At 31.8% G+C, this 16,880-nt stretch overlaps 2 protein-coding genes across 5 annotated transcripts in view; both read left to right on the forward strand.

The window, feature by feature from the left end:
- LOC111054656 (vacuolar protein sorting-associated protein 51 homolog) overlaps positions 1–5,387 on the forward strand; it is a 48,325-nt gene extending 42,938 nt beyond the window's left edge. The window contains exons 13-15 of the mRNA XM_039429510.1: positions 452–793; positions 2,877–2,989; positions 4,937–5,387. Of these exons, the coding sequence (XP_039285444.1) occupies positions 452–793; positions 2,877–2,989; positions 4,937–5,045 (564 nt within the window). The 3' untranslated portion in view covers positions 5,046–5,387. The remainder of the gene's footprint in view (positions 1–451; positions 794–2,876; positions 2,990–4,936) is intronic.
- Positions 5,388–6,556: 1,169 nt separating this feature from the next.
- Positions 6,557–16,196, forward strand: LOC111054662 (protein CTLA-2-alpha). Of its 4 annotated transcripts, none has more exons than XM_022341740.2 (4): positions 6,557–7,053; positions 12,017–12,138; positions 14,444–14,593; positions 15,890–16,196. In XM_022341740.2, exons 2-4 carry the CDS (start codon positions 12,040–12,042, stop codon positions 15,962–15,964), a joined length of 324 nt encoding a protein of 107 aa, XP_022197432.1. In that variant the 5' UTR covers positions 6,557–7,053; positions 12,017–12,039; the 3' UTR covers positions 15,965–16,196. The 4 variants fall into 4 exon arrangements, with proteins under 4 accessions (XP_022197432.1, XP_039284410.1, XP_022197426.1 ...); XM_039428476.1 differs by lacking the exon at positions 6,557–7,053 and adding an exon at positions 7,169–7,304; XM_022341734.2 differs by lacking the exon at positions 6,557–7,053 and adding an exon at positions 10,538–10,662.
- The last annotated feature ends 684 nt before the right edge of the window (positions 16,197–16,880 follow it).

Here is a 16,880-nt window from a genome sequence, read left to right on the forward strand (position 1 = left end):
GCATATCTTATAATATCAATAGCCTTCTTATAATCGTCGATAGGTATCTTTTGTATTTATCCTTTTGTAGGAATAATGGTGTATATATCATGGTTCAATCTAAAAAGAGTTCTATAGTTTTAAACTATTGGTTGTGATCGTATCTGGTATAGTTTCCTCTTACTCACACGAACTAGTTTAGCCATTTTACTATAAGCAAAAGGTGAAAAGATGCTCCAGAGTACTCACCTTTTTTGAAGCATTCGCTTCAAAAGTTGAGCAAATTCTCTAGTTTATTCATACAATTTTGAGCAAAAGCTTTTACTTCTAAGCAAATGCTTAAACTATTTTTTTGATGAGCATGAGCAAAAGGTTTTGCTCACGTTTATTCATAGAAAATGAAGCAAATGCTCCAGATTTTAGAAGTATAAGCAAATGCTCAACTTTATTCATATGGCCCATTATCTCGTAGCCTCTATTTCTCATGTTCCAATACCTTGTTATATCAGTGCTACAAGGTTTTGATCAAGTGGTAAACTCACCTTCTGGATACTCATTGTGTAGTGTCTGTTTGCAGGTAGGCATGCTGTTCGAGGAAGGCTCGCGTGCCGAGCGGAGCTCTGACTCCAGCCGCAAGACGCACTCGCGCCACCAACACCGCAGCCTCACCAACTGGTCGTCTCACTCGCACTCCATGGCCGCCGCCGCCGCCACTCACATCCACAAACTCTTCTCTGAGCGCATCGAGATATTCGCTCCTGTCGAATTCTCAAAGGTCTCCATCCTCACCGGCATCATCAAGATCAGTTTGAAGGTGAGTTAACTGTTTAGTAATGCATAATTATTTGTCATCCATACTTGTTTTTAAGTTGTTTTCTGAGGGGGATCTCATTCATCAAGTTCTCATAACATCAAGTACCTATTTTCAGCATTTCTGTTATTCATTCTTATATGTATGACATCTCTGTCATGTTCTGTGTGATATTTACATTTATAAGTGTTGTTTCTTCTATCAATTAATTTTATAGCGTGAATATTGATGTTGTGGAACTTTTCCATAACTGAAGAGACTTGAAATGTTGCCAAAAATCCACTTTATTTAGATAAAAATTTATATTTTACAGGAGCATGCTTTCGTGTGTGCTCACATTAATTTTTATTTAAATAAAATGGATTTTTGACAACATTTCAAGTCTCTTCAATTGTTTCTTTTAGTTTCATCATAGAGAAAAGATAGTATAAGTAGATATCTCATGGTATACGTAGTTCATGTACCAAATTTCAAGTCGATTTCTTGTTAACTCAAGCCGATTACTATAGACTACTGTCTATTTTGGCCAGGTGAGTGTGTAAGAATGGCACAGTATGAGAGACTACCAGCGTCAAATGAACTACCTTGACTATCGGTTTGAGTTAACAGTGAAAATTGTAACATAAACGCCATATATCATGGTATATCTTTTTATGCTTTCTTCTCTCTATGGTTTTTTATTCAATAACTGTAATATCAGTATTATATAACAGTTATAGTTACTATAGTGTTGCTTTGTGATTTTCTTGTTGGTACCTGACGATGTTTATGTATTTGTCAAAATATTCGTGACAATGAAGAATTATTATTATTTTATTTTGAGACACACTGGAACAAATATTAAGTTGAGTCATTCAGTTCGTCATGTCTCACGACATCAAGTTTTCATTGCAGATTGATGCACGGTCAACCACACCGTTGTACAATAGTTAGAGATCAGTGATAATGAGTTAGGGAGAAGTTAGTTCAATGTTCTAAAGGTCATGCTTTCAAATGGAAATTTGCTGGTATTATAATAAGCAACAGGATTTTGGCGAACTGAAAACTTTACGTAATAAAGTTATCTACTCAGGCTGGTTCTTGTTTAACTGAGATCTTAATGAAGTGAATGTCACCAATTTTTCTTGAAGTAAATGCACAAGAAATGTTCTTGGAGCGGATTGAAATACAATTATTATTATTTATAATCGGATAATAATAATTATTATACTGTACATATTATTGGGGATTGAATGAATATTGATCGCTCCTCTCAAATGCTCAAACGTCACCATTCTGACTCGAAATTTAAATTAAAATCAGAAGGTGTGTGAACTGTTCATTATTATACTTGCAATCAAGAGTTCATGAAAAATCTTTGTACAACCTTTATGAAGAAATCTATTTTTGGGTATTATACTCCGAATAAAACAATTTGAGACTTGGACAAAATATCCGTGTTGTCAAATAATGCAAAATTTCAGTCTTTCAATGGAAGCCCATGTAATATGACTGGATGTATTCAATTGCACAACACAGTTTAATTCAATTCATTCTTTATTGTCATGAGCATTTTACACAAATACATGGACATCGTCAGGTACATAAGAGCAAATATCTCAAAACAATCACTGTCATATAGATATTAGATACCTAGATAATAACTACAGTCATATAGATAAAGTCAAAAAAAAATTATAAATAAATAGTCGATGCAGAGTTGTCGTCAATTTGAATATATCCAGTCATTTGGGCTTGCATGAGACGACTGAAATTTCGCACAATTTGGCAACATGGATGTTTTTTCAAGTCTCAACAAGTTTTTTTAGAGTACAAAGCGTGTCGAATAAAATGTCGTCAACCGTTCGTAGCTTTCATAAGAGAATTCAAATTCATATCAAGTCAGAATGGTGTCATCTGCACAACAGTACAGTTGAAGTTGATTTTATAGCTATAACCGTTCGCTAAAATTAACAATATCTCAATACAAGAACAAAACAATTGCAATAAATGAAAGACCAAAGCAGAGGAAGAACCATTAAAAAACGGATGTGAATCTTATTAGTTTAGCTTTGTGAAGAGTAACATTTTCTATTGTGTTTTCCAGACATTCTTGGAATGTGTGAGGTTGCGGACTTTCAGCAAATACGGCTTGCAACAAATCCAGGTTGATACACATTACTTGCAACTGTATCTTTGGCGGTTTGTTGCTGATGAGAAGTAAGCATTCATTTTCAGATTTTTCCTACACTCATCATGCATAATTAGTAAAGGCACATCAACAGTCTTATGGGTTGAACTGTTCCTATTCCTATTCATAGAACAGTCAGAATGTATCTTATTTTGGAATCAACTATTTAAATTTTATATTGAAGTTATGTTTTATATAGGCCTACCTCTAGATTCTAGATAAAGTTCTAATATGAATATGTTGTGTATTCATAACTTGTTTTTAGTTTCATTTTTTTAGAAGCAGTATGTTCTTAGGGCCGGTTTCCGAGCTCGGGATTTAGCTAAGTTCTAAACTTGGTTAAGACTTAACCGGCTCTTGTGCAACCGGGCCATAGTCTTCAATATGTTATTATAAAAATAAATACAAATATTCACCTCCAAAAATGACATTCAACAAAATCCTTTGTGAGTTTCGACCAAACTCAAATATATTCTACATATTCTAAAAAATATATAGAACATAGTATATTACGGTCTACAAATTTGCACTTGAAACTTTAGGTTAGAATGTTGAACGTCCACGAAATGACCGCTTGGCCGGCGTCTTTGCAAGCATTATTTTAACTTGTCTATTTGTGGAATCTGATTTTAAAAATTGGCAACACTGTTACATCGACTCAATGCTATTTACTTTAGGATCGCACACAAAAATTTGTGTCCAAGCACTGTTACTCAACTCGTTGTACAATGTTACCACGTTGAACCATATCGATGCTCGCCACCTTCGACCATGTATAGGATAGACACGGTGGAAGTCAAAGTCGTTGATGGCAACATGGCTACATATTATTCAATTAATGTAGTAAGTTAAGAAAATCTGGTAGAAATAGAAAATAATGATAGAAATAAATTGTGATTAATAATCATCAATTTTGATTTTCATGAACACGATTTAAGCTGTAAAACAGTATATTAAACAAATGTTTTGCCATACAGTGACGTGGAGATGTTCCTTACCACAACTTTTTAGGATGAAGATAGGGAACGCCGTGTCTATCCTATGCATGGTCGAAGCTCGCCAGAATGATAGAACATCGACTAATTAAAAATCGATCAATTGTATTGTCTCGTTCGTGGCAGCGGCAGATTTGAACGTTTTATGTCATCCATCTCGACGTTTTACTATTAAAAATTGAAAAATGATAATATCAAATGAAATGGGTAATTGAATCTTTTTAATTATTAAATTTGCCACAAAATGACAGGGAGTGCCCGTGCGCCTCCTTGCTGTAGCCTCCCCTTCTTATACTAACGAACGACTCCAATGCTCACTGTGAAACATTATTTGTTGCAAATAGAAACCAGTCTATCGTATGATGCAATAATTATTGCGAACGTATCAAAATCATGTTGCAATTTTTAGTAGTATTTTTTTAGGAAAAACTGGAGATTGAAATTGATAAGAAAACACAATAGAATAGGTTTTGTTTATCCTAATCAGATTTACCAAAAAATTGAATATTCCTGAGTTGAAGAGTTGCAAGATCAACCAACTTGAAGAGTTGCAAAATCGTAAAGGTGTAAATAAAACCTCGACTCTTACTTCATATATTGAATATCAAAATATAAGTGTCTTCTATAAACGCTCTTGCAGTCTTCTAATCACTGGCTTATACCATTCTATAGAAGAAAATATAACTCACAGAAATATGGTGAAATTCTACAGAAAAATGTATGTGAATGAATACTCTACCAACTTGAATGACTTATCTAAAAGCTCATCTAAATAAAATTCAACAACTTCCTCCATTTTATTCTCCGTTATTCATTTTATTATATTTTAAGAAAATCATCACAGTGTAAAATATCTAAATTTGAAATAATATGAAAGCTCGTACTTCACAAGTGATGTACATAATAAATAATATTATACTTGAATTACGGTACTGATATTTGAAGGCGCATTTTGTAATTCCGATATCTGTTTTTTTCCAGTCTGGTCCATTTCCTTCTGGATGAAATCCTGGGTAGTGCAATTAACAGATGTCTGGATCCCGTTCTCATGGAGCCCAGTGTTGTCGAAATAATATGTGAAAGGATTTGAGAGTATAGTGATTGAATTAAGAATTCATAGATACAACATCGTGATGAATTATTATGAACTGCAATACAGTATAACATTGAAGTACTGTATGATGAGAAATACACAGATACGTCACTGTGCAATCCGTGACTTATTGTTCTTATGAAGTGCTACACCAAAGTCAATTTAATTGACAATTTTTTTCTGGACATATAATTATAAGAGGAGCTTACCAATGTTCTTGAATCGTAATAGTGATACTTCATTCATTCTCTACTGATTCTGGTTATAATTTCAAATATTTATGTTGTTTGCATGAAATTAATTTATTGAATAAAATTATACATTTTATCAAGTACTGTATTTTGATACTGTATTTTTCCTTACTTGAACCTAATGCAATAATCTTGTTTTTAATTTGCCCCTCGTTGTAGATAATAAAGGTGCATATGATCATAGCCACATCTAATACATTAGAGGTGGCTATGATATGATGTAAGAAAATATTCCTTAAAAGAGAGAATATTTGTCTATTTCTTTATAAAAGTAGAAGCCAATGGGCTATATAGAAACCAAGGTTTTATAGACTTAGGTAGTAGCAGGTACAACCCTCGCTCCGCAAGGGTTTGTGAAAAGCTCAATAGTAGATTAATTCATAGCTCTAGAGTTCCATGTTCAAAATTGGAATCAACTTGAACAACAATAGATAATTAACTGAAAATATACAATAATGATTTATTACGTGGATAATCTCCATTGAAGTTTAAAATTCTCAGCAAAAAAGGACTACGGTTAGACTCTAACCCACAACCTCCACCCAATTGTTGAATTATAATTAATCCTAGGTAAATTCAGATTTTTTATGCAAAATTTTTCAATTTGATAATTCAGGAGTGATGATGCGTCAGGCATGGATTCCCCAACGTTAGTAGACTGTCTACTAACTTTGTGGATTCCCTATCCTGTCCATGTATTTCAATTATCTATTTTATTAATAGTATAGATTAAATTGTAAATAGTGCTATTATAATATACTGTCAATCAAATTAATAGATCATTTATATTCTGTTATTCATGTGCTCAAACTAGAAATTCTATCAAAAATGATTCAGTGCAATCACTTGGATAAAAATCATTCATTATGAATTCGCAACACCAATATGCCTTAAATTCACAAAATTGATTATTTGGATATGTACTTTTTATAACATTAAGATTGTCTCTACTAATTCCTAATATTTTCCAAATTTTTATGTCACCCAATACTCATTTTCTCATTTCTTTTGTAAAATTAGAAGGTTATAAATACCTTATGCTATATCAGGCTGTAAGTTTCTATTGATTTACATGCTAAGTGAATGTTTAGATTCTTGAAGCGTAGATTTAATTATTCAATAAAATGATTGATAGTTTTATTATTTCAATCAGTTCCATTGACTAGGAACAATACTGTTGAATCAGTTTGAGTACACACATGAATTATTCATGGCAGAGTTGCTGAATAAATTTCATGAATAATTTTGTTGGCAAATAGAATCATTCATATCTCAACAATCAAATAGATGTGTTGGATCATAAATGCTTTAAAATTAACTCATGTGAGCTATTGTTGATGCAATTTTGACTTGATTTCTTGGTTGATGTACGTTATTATTATTTAAACAATGAAATATCGCGTTTATTGATAATGATTTATGATAATGCAACAAAATGTTCACGTTCGACAACTTAGCTGTTAGTACAAATTGATAAAGATTGCTGTATGATAAAATATTACGAAGGTCGGTTGTTCATATTTTCATAAATTTCCATTTACTTGTTTGATCAACTTATTCAACGCTCTCAATCTTCGTCTATGATAATTGGTCAGTGGCCTTGGTGACCTAAGATTGCATCCATTGTGTGCTGAATGAGGCCTATTTCTGTGAAACAACAAATGATTATTTCTCATCACTGCAGTCTCCACATTACTTGTTCTGTGCAAGCATCTCGTCTGCTACATCACTGTGCTGTTTTCGTTCTTGACGAGGTAATGATGTCAACAACTGAAAATTAACAGATTATACATTCCAATTGCATTTATATTGTGATAAAGAACACCATAAGATGTAGAATAAATTAAATTAATCTTATTATTTGTTTTTTTTTTGTTCTTTCTTGATAATATTGATTCTTTGTTTTGTTCAGTTGAACTCTTCCTAGCTATTCCATTGTGTTCTCAAATTCAACTTTTGTTTCTCAAATAGATCTCTTTTCAAACTATTCAAAGATATCTTAACGGTACGGTAAGCTAATTCAGATAACTTAATCTACTTGTTGGCTTTTGAGACTTTTAGCAGCCTAGAAATCCCCGGTTCAAACCTGCTCATCACCAAAAGTTTTTGATCAGGCCACTCCCGTGTTATCGGATGAGCACGCTAAGCTATCGGTCCCGTCTGAAGTATGACAGTTGTAAGGCCCATTGACGACCTTGATATATTCTAGCGAGGTGGAACTTCTCAACTCCCCACCAATAAAAGCCATACGAATATTATTATTGTTACAGTATGGAAGGTGTAGATGTACCTACATTTTTGAATCTGAATGTTCATACAATATTATTTTGATTGAGAATAGAAGTATTTTGAAGAGGTAACAAACAAACCATATACGACTTATATATAAATTGAGCTTCATAAATTAAAAAGAATCTGTGAAGAAAGAAAATGGGTAACAATATCTATAATACTTGATTTAATGAATTAATGAAACTACAGAATTTTTCCCTATTCCAATAGAACATTTTCAATCTAGTGTGAATACCCTTTTATTGTTTTTCATCCAATTTCACCATTTTATTATTTTTAGGCAGTCTTTACATATGTCATACCATATGGGCTCAAAAGTTTAATATTACCCTTTTGGGAACTACCCAACAATGTTTCCGAAAAAGATATTAATTTTGAAATTTACAAATATACAATGGAAAAGAAAGTATAAGTCAGTCTACAGCGAGATTCACGTTGTAGTCGGTGCAAATGATATGGCATGGCTGACGATTCTCTTTTTCCACCGCCTTCTATATAATTTAAAGCTGCGCATGCATTTATGTCGTCCCGGTATACACCAAAGTTATTAACAAAATGTTAATAACTTAATTTTTATAGATTCTATTATATTGAACATAACTTATCAAACACATGATGAACATATGTGTTTGTCAAGTTCCGTTCAATCTAATAGAATCTATAAGGATTAAGTTATAACATTTTGTTAATAACTTTAGTGTAAACCCAGCTTTAGTTACTTACTTTTTATCTGATATACAGAATGAGTCATATGTATGGGAACCCTTCAATAAATTGGAAACTGTTGTAGATAAATAATACTGTAACTTTCAGGATAAGTTATTGGTCGAATACTCTACCAAATGACGTACAACTGAATTTCAACCCCCCAAAAGGTAGTGACTTAGGGGATGTAAGTAGAATATTTTAAAAGTGAACACCCATTGTGTGATACATAATTTCAAATGCCTTTTTAAACCAAGAAAGATGTCATCAATTAAAATGTTCTATGATACTTGTATCCAAAATGGCGGCTGATCGTAGTTTTAGTTTTTGGGGAAATGAGGGGTTGTAACTCAAACATTTAAAAAAATGTTAACACTCATTGTGTGGTACATCATTTTCAAGACCTCTCCAAAACAAGAAAGATCACATCAACAAAAATGTTCTTTGATACTTTTACCCAAAATGGCGGATGATTGAAGTTTTAGTTTTTAAAGAAATAATTGATAAAGTTCAACCAGCCGCCATTTTGAATAGAAGTATCATAGAACACTTTTATTGATGTCATCTTTCTTGTTTTGGAGAGTTCTTAAAAATTATGTATCACAAAATGGGTGTTTACATGAAAAATATTTGAGTTACGAACCCTAATTATTTCTTTAAAAACTAAAACTTCAATCATTCACCATTTTGGATACAAGTATCATAAAAAAATTTTATTGATGCCATCTTTCTTGTTTTAAAAATCTGTTGTGGTGCACTCACACAACTTTCCATGCCGTTATGAAAATCGATCACCTGACGCTAGTGTTTCCGCGCATCTCAAGTCTACTATTCAAAGATTTGAGCCAGCTGGAGACACACGAGGTCTGCCATCTCTTCATAGTGGATCATTAAATTTAATAGAATCAACTGTTGTCAAAAGTTTGCAATTGGATAATCACATTTTCTCGAATTTCGAGCTTATTTTAAATTTTAGGTGAAAATGTTACAAGACATTAATTGTAGAGATTCTCATGCTCAATCTTTTCCACTCGAAATTTTTTGTTCAAATTGTATATGAAGGCTGATAATTGAGAATCCAAAATAACACTTTGCATAGATGTGGCAAAGCTCCTGAAATTTTTACAGATATAGGACTTGTTGCAGTTGATAGAGTCTATCAATGACTATTTCAGGTATGAATTTGATCAAAATCGTTGGAGCCGTTTTCGAGAAAATCGCGAAAACCCCTGTTTTTGACAACATTTTAGCCGCCTTCTTGGATTGCATTTGATCGAAATTCGTGTCGGATCCTTATAGTGTAAGGACCTTACGTTCAAAATTTCAAGTCATTCCGTTAACTGGGAGATGAGATATCGTGTACACAGACGCACATACACACTCACACACACATACATACAGACCAATACCCAAAAACCACTTTTTCGGACTCAGGGGACCTTGAAACGTATAGAAATTGGGGTACCTCTATTTTTTTTTGGAAAGCAATACTTTCCTTACCTATGGTAATAGGGCAATGAAATTAAAAGGCCTTTGAATTTATGATGTATCACAAAATGTGTGTTTACATTTAAAATATTCGAGTTACAACCTCTAAGTCACCCCCTTATGAGGGGTTGAAATTCAGTTGTGCGTCAAAAGGTATAGAGTATTTGACCAAGGAATAGCTTATCCTGGATGTTACAGTATTTTATCTACAACAGCCTCCAACTTATTGATGGGTTCCCATACATATGACTGTATATCTATTAATATTAATGTATTGTCTATCTGATATTATAATATTAATATTATTGTCCATCCTTGTTAATAATTATTATCAGTTCTATCTAAAATGAGTTTTATTCACAAATAAAAATATAGGCCTATATTATAACTTACTATTTATTTTCATGATTTACTTACGTGATAATAAATTCTCATAATTGAGATGAAAATTCATGCTATAGTGAGATCCACGTTCCGTAATCTCAGTGGAAAAGATAGGACAACAGGATTGACGTTTTTCTGTCTTGCTACTGCCTTCTATTTACAGAAGCAGATAGGTGATACCGGTATATATCTGAAGAAATATCAACTCTTCATTCTTAAAAAAAAAATCATAATATTTTATTCGTCAAGAAAATATTTTTTTTTTAATAAGGTATTATTATTAAAAAAGTAAATTAGTATTTCACAATTGATTTCACTGTGTAGAATAATAGTTTGATTTAACCAAATTTAGTTTGAATTTGAAATAGAGTTGATCATGGCGCCATCCGCCACACCATAGATCAGCTGATCAGTTGAGTTCTTTGTTTTTCGTCTGTTCTGTTGTGCTTGGTGAAAACTGAAAAGTGTACCTGTGTACACCAACTTTCTGTCAGGTAAACAACAATGTTTTTTTATCGATAATCAAGCTTGATTAAAAGAAACTATTAGGAAGTTTTGATTCTCAATTCTTTTACATTTTTATGATCTTATAAACTATAAATAATTTAATTTCCTTTACGAACAATCTAACCATTTCATTTTGGAATAAAGGTTATGTTCAAACAGTAGGAAAATCAGTAAATTTATGACGCATTTCAAACTTGTCATCCTTGTTTACACTTATCTCACACCACACACCCACAATGACTCATTTCAAGAGCTATTGATAATAAAAATAACATTTGATAGCATTCATTTCAAAGTTCTTTGTTTCAGTTTTGTCTTACGTGTGATCCGTGTTGCGTTGTAGAAATAAGAAGCACTGTACAAACTTACTTATTTTAGCTCAGTTTAGATTTTTTTGTTTCAAAGTTTTTCATTCTAAATTTGACTATAAACTTCTCAGTATATATATTTAAGAAAACGAGAAAAGCTGGAATGATGGTAACAAATTTAAGATGTATTTTTATAGGGTATAGGTCTATTCTAATATGAAGTAGGCTACGGTACCTATAGGCTATAACTTGAATCAAGTAATTCAAAGCATTCTTCTTATTTAAGTTTGACTTTATATTGTAGCAAAATCATCAATTAAAGTCAAATTGAGTTAAATATTTTTTTCAATGCATGCTTCACGTTTTTACATAGAAAATTAAGATTTACCTTACTAATTCATGTGAACTCTACTAATCAGTCTACAAAGTAAAGTATATAATACCGGTAATTATTATTAACCAAAAATACAAATTTAAATGCAGCAAACCAGCCCGACTTCTACTACCGCAAATATTAACAACAAGGTTTACAGCTAAATGGAAATTCGATGAGTTACTATCCAAAAATTATTTTTCAGCTCGGCAAGCCAACTCTGTTGTCAATATTTGCGGTAGCAGAAATCTTCGGGGTGGTTTGCTGCATTTAACTTTGGGGTTCCGTTTAATAATAATTATTTATCGATAAGCATTTGAATAAATATATATTTGCAATTCCACATCGTCAATTCCCATTTTATAATAACTAAGCTCAAGATTGGCCTACCTTTTTTTAGAAAAATTGAACTTTTTTGAGATTATTTTGACTTTGAAAATCCTGATACTTTTCCGCCAGTATGCAAATCAACAATATATTGTCATTGTTTGATTACCCGTATAATACGAAATTCAACTGAAGACTGAAGTTGTAGGATTCATAAGATAACAAAATTTACACTACCTATTCACTATTATAATATTAGCAATTTTTATCACGACTTGTAAAAGTGGCATAAATGGGCATATCCCATTGATTTCGTGTTCTATTGTGTTTCAGGATTCAATTTGTCTGACATCAGAATGAAATTGTTATTGTTAATAGCTGTTGTTGCTGCTTTGACTATGGCATCTCCAGTAGATAAGAAGGAGGAAGATGAGTATGATTGGGAAAGTTTCAAGGTTAGTTGAACGATTATGCAGGGTGATTCTTAATTATGGTAAAATAATTTAATACGTGATAGTAGAGGTAAAAATAAGAAAAAAAGTTCTTAAAAACATATATCCATAAACGCCTCATTAGCGAGCTATACAGGGTGAAAGATTTCGCCCGGAATTCAGTTCCTCTGGTGAAATACACCGATGCTAAATTGTTTGGCGACTAGTTCTTGGAAAACTTATGCTGGATTCTTATGGAAAAATATATGAAAAATTGAATAAAACTAGTCTGGAGGCTGTAGTGTGAGTAGTGTTTTAGAAAAAAGTTGAAATATGCAAAAAATCTAAGTAGAAAAACACTGACTTCTACGTTTGATGCCTAATAACTTCTTTAATGACCAGTAAACAAATAATATTTCGCAATAAAAATTGTAGAGAATTTAATTCTGAGAAGAATCATGTAAGCTGTGTGAACTAAATTTGAATAAAAGTTGAATAAAATGTATTATTATGTAGTACGTTACACCACAAAAATTTGCTGTTTTATGAGGAGAGAACTAATAACTCATAGATTGTAGCTGTAAGTTATGCCTACTGTAACCGCGCTGTGTTTTTTGTCAGTGCAGTTTAATGTCAATCAATCTATTATTTGGAGAATACTGAAAGAGCAACAATTACATCCATACCACCTCCAGAAAGTTCATACTCTATTGCCACGAGACTGTATTCCCCGTGCTGGTATTTGCCGATGGTTTTTAGAAACATTTGTTAACCCAAACTTTTTAACAACCGTTTTATTTACCGACAAGCCACACTTTACAAGAACAGCTATCGTTAACGTCCACAACCAACATATTTGGGCAGATGAGAATCCTAATGCCATCAATCCTAATCGTCCACAACATCTGTTTTCAGTAAACGTTTGGGCAGGAATCATAGGAGATCATCTACTTCGTTTCGTGCTTCCTCCCAGGCTTAATGACATAATCTACTTAAACTTTTTGAGAGAGGAGCTATTCATCTTATTTTTACCTCTACTATCACGTATTAGATTATTTTACCATAATTAAGAATCACTCTGTATACACAACTACATTTGATGATGACTCTAATGAGTAATGAGCTGAAACATGTCATGCATAATAAAATATGAAACGTTTATGTTAATGAAAAGTGGCTGCCGTACACAACAAATACACAGAACTACTTACAGTACATTTATGGTTTATTAATTAGTAGGCCTTAATGATGCTGAATTTTGCAACTTTTTTACCCGATTTATTCAGTATTTAGTATCAATACTACTTCACATTATAGATCAATAGCCTACTACTTACATTTCTAGCTGTTTTGTTTTGATATTCATTGATATTTTTGGTGTGAACTCAATAGTTCATAGGATTAAAATATAATATCATGCTCTATTATATTAGGAGAGGTCCTGCTAATATTTTTTTATTTATTCCGAGACAATAGATACAATCCAGATAAAAACAATAGACATTCGCCCAAAATGGTTTTCTTAAATAAAATAAACAATCCAGAGGTTATGCCAAGTTTATGATTTGATTTAAACACAATTTCAATTATAAGAAAGAAATGCATCAACTAGGATTTTGAATTTATCTGATTAATTCACTTCCATCAAGAAACTTTTATCAAAATTCGAAAAATAGACTTCTATCACATATTAAAGTGTCTTTCGTGGTAATTCAAAATCCTTTATTGTCATGATTTTTGGGTCTGATAGAGTGTAAAAATGCAATTATTCTGAGGCATCGACAGTAACAAATAAAAAATACAGGTGTTGAAGTAATGTTCTGCAAACTGAAAACGTAATCTCATTGAAGGACTTTAAAAAGCTTGCGAAAATAATAATTATGTACTAATCACGTTCACTAATGAAACTAATGCCTCAGTCTGAAATTTGAAAAAAAAACATGATCATGAACTAGTTCTTTAAGAAACAAGAAATAGTGACTGATGTCAATAACCGTCCAAAAATGAGCAAGGAATTGAAGGCCAAGTCAAGAAAAATTAATAATTGTTTTGGAAATAATGAATTCACGTCCAATAAGAACATTGATTTAACTGAAAGCTTAAAATTTACATTCGAATAATAATTCAATTGAATTTTGTAGGGATGTTGGTCTCAGCAATGATTATATTTTGTTTCTCTGGTCTCATGTTTGTACTGATTGTAATGCAGATTTCCATTATGTTTCTCATGCAAATTTGTACAATTTTTTATAGTTTTTCAGCAAAATGATCTTGAATAATTGTAAACAATTTAATAGTGGGTTTTAAACTGAATTAATTTGTTTTGTAGATCAAATTCAATAGAAACTATTCTCCCGAAGAAGATAAAACAAGGAAGGCTATATTCGATGCTAATGTTGCAAAAATCAAGGAACATAACAAAAAATATGAAAACAAAGAAGTTTCCTACTCCATGGGAGTGAACAACTTTGCAGACAAGGTGAGTATTTAATAATCTATTTTATGATCAGAGTGGGAAAGTCGAAAACAATTACAGGAAAGAATTTCTCTGTCAAATATTGCTCCTAGTTAACAATTAGTTCCTGTAATGTATGGCATTAAATAAAGACGGAAATTGGAATTCCAAAAAAACCTCATGATGATTTTTCAAGTCTTGAAACAAATGAGAAGGAATAAATGGGAACTTCTATACAAATAAAATAATGCTAAACGACTCTGGTGAGATGGGAGAACGTGGGAAACGATCTGGCTTCTCTCTACTTCTTACTCCGTTCATTAGAATGTTGTCATGCAGTTGGAATGTCACATCTGGTTCTTTGTTTTACATCAATTTCACTTTTAATATTACAACGAAGTTTTTCCTATTTATATTTTTCCTATTATTTTTATAAGTTATACTATCTTCGCGATTTTTATTTTCTGAAGATGATCTTCATTATGCATTTTACATTAGGTACATTATTATTAACTGTAGACACATTACTTGAAGTTGATAGGAGTAAAATACTATTCAAGTTAATAGTAGATTGATCATGTTTTATTCCAATTATAACTTTAACTTCAAAGTTGAGTCAGTAAATACTTTTACTGAGAATAATCGGATGATAATATTCTCATTCTTAGAATTTATCGGATATAAAAATACTTATAAATGATATTGGATAGTAATGAATAATTATGAATCGGATTCATTGCTCCTGCTTCCTTCGCCAAAATTATTTGTCATGTCTTCTTCACAATATAAAAATGTTCTTTAGCCTCCTATTAGATTAATTATTCTTCATATTTATTTGTGCTATAATTTTTAATGATATTCTGCTCACTAAGAGCACTGGATTGGATTAGGTACTCTTCACTTGATAACGCAAATTTCGAAAGTTTGTTTTTATTGATATCAAATCTTGATGTAATGTTCTTGGTGATTTTTATGGCGTTGTTTTCCAATGCTACAAATAATTAGTACCTTCTATGATGATTAATGATATTACAATTATTTCGAGGGTGATTGTATGGGTAGAATCTTCATTCAAACACAGCAAAGTTAGGATTGTTTCCACCATTTTTTCAATATTTGTGATATGAATAGTGAGTTTTGGTCTAAAATATTCTTGTTTCTCTCCTCAATGGTAGGTAATTTGTGCATCGAAGACAACGAGGATAATAGATCATTACTGTTCACAATATCAAGTTTCATGACAGCTAGGAATATTCATGATTTTGTGAGTTTCTATTTGCTTGATTGAAACGCAAATTATCACATGGTTTGTTCTTTCAGACTCCTGAAGAATCCAGGCAATCACTGGGATTGAAAAAGGATAACACTAATAAGGGAGTGTATACTGGTGTCTAATTTTCAAATAAGGGAGAAAATGTTAGAATATTTTATAGCTTTACCTTGAATATTAAACAAGGGATTGAGGACAATTTTGAACAATGGTTAAAGGACAACATCTACGAATTTCAATATCTACCGTTACATGACTCCATTTTTTAAACATTAGACTGTGTATTCTGACAATTTCTGTGATTTTTAATGTTTTGTACACTGATTGAGATTATATTACTTCATCTTTGAACAAAAATCATTCTATTGACTACCTTCTTAGCCAACAGTAGTTGCTTCTAAGTTCATAATAAATAAAATAAATAAATGTTTATTTCCCCAAAAAACTAAAACTACTACATCAATTACAGAAAATATTAGATAGTTTACAATTACATACAATGGTTAGTCTCACAAATTTCTTATAATGTGTCTTCTACATGTTTAGGGTTTTCTGTGTGGAAATAGATCTACTCTACTATGGCGTACCATGTTCTAGAGAAGGTATTCAATTCTAGTATTCAATCACTTTAACTTTTGAATCTGACGTTTTTGTTGATGGATATTATCTACTAATTTCACTAATGATGCTGTTTAATTTGTTCATCACTTTCAGAAGAACTGTAGTTGATTAAACTGAAGCCAAGAAGAAGCTCTTTTTTAGTAAGATTGTATCGAAAATGAAGAGAAATGAAAAGTGGTGAGTTCATGATTGACTGCAAAGGATGTATTGGGGAGTTGAAAGTAGGACATTTGTTCCAAGTAGTTTTAATATTCCATAAATTTCCGTTGTGGTGTTTATTAGTGATTTAGGACAGAATTTATCAAAACGGAAAATTGTTTGAGCGCCAGTTGATCCCAAATAAACAAAAAATCATATTACAGAACCAATTCAAAATCATCTGACGTAGAACCAACTGCCGCTCAAACCTAGTTTTCGTTT

This window comes from Nilaparvata lugens, chromosome 5 (assembly GCF_014356525.2).
Source record: "Nilaparvata lugens isolate BPH chromosome 5, ASM1435652v1, whole genome shotgun sequence".
Lineage (NCBI taxonomy): Eukaryota > Metazoa > Arthropoda > Insecta > Hemiptera > Delphacidae > Nilaparvata > Nilaparvata lugens.

What these genes read in the sequence shown, in the direction of transcription:
- LOC111054662 (XM_022341740.2), top strand. Translation starts at nt 12,040, where the DNA reads ATGAAATTGTTATTGTTAATAGCTGTTGTTGCTGCTTTGACTATGGCA. An exon ending in ATGATTGGGAAAGTTTCAAG is followed by an intron (nt 12,139 to 14,443) that starts GTTAGTTGAACG and finishes TTTGTTTTGTAG; the next exon opens with ATCAAATTCAATAGAAACTA. An exon ending in TGAACAACTTTGCAGACAAG is followed by an intron (nt 14,594 to 15,889) that starts GTGAGTATTTAA and finishes TTGTTCTTTCAG; the next exon opens with ACTCCTGAAGAATCCAGGCA.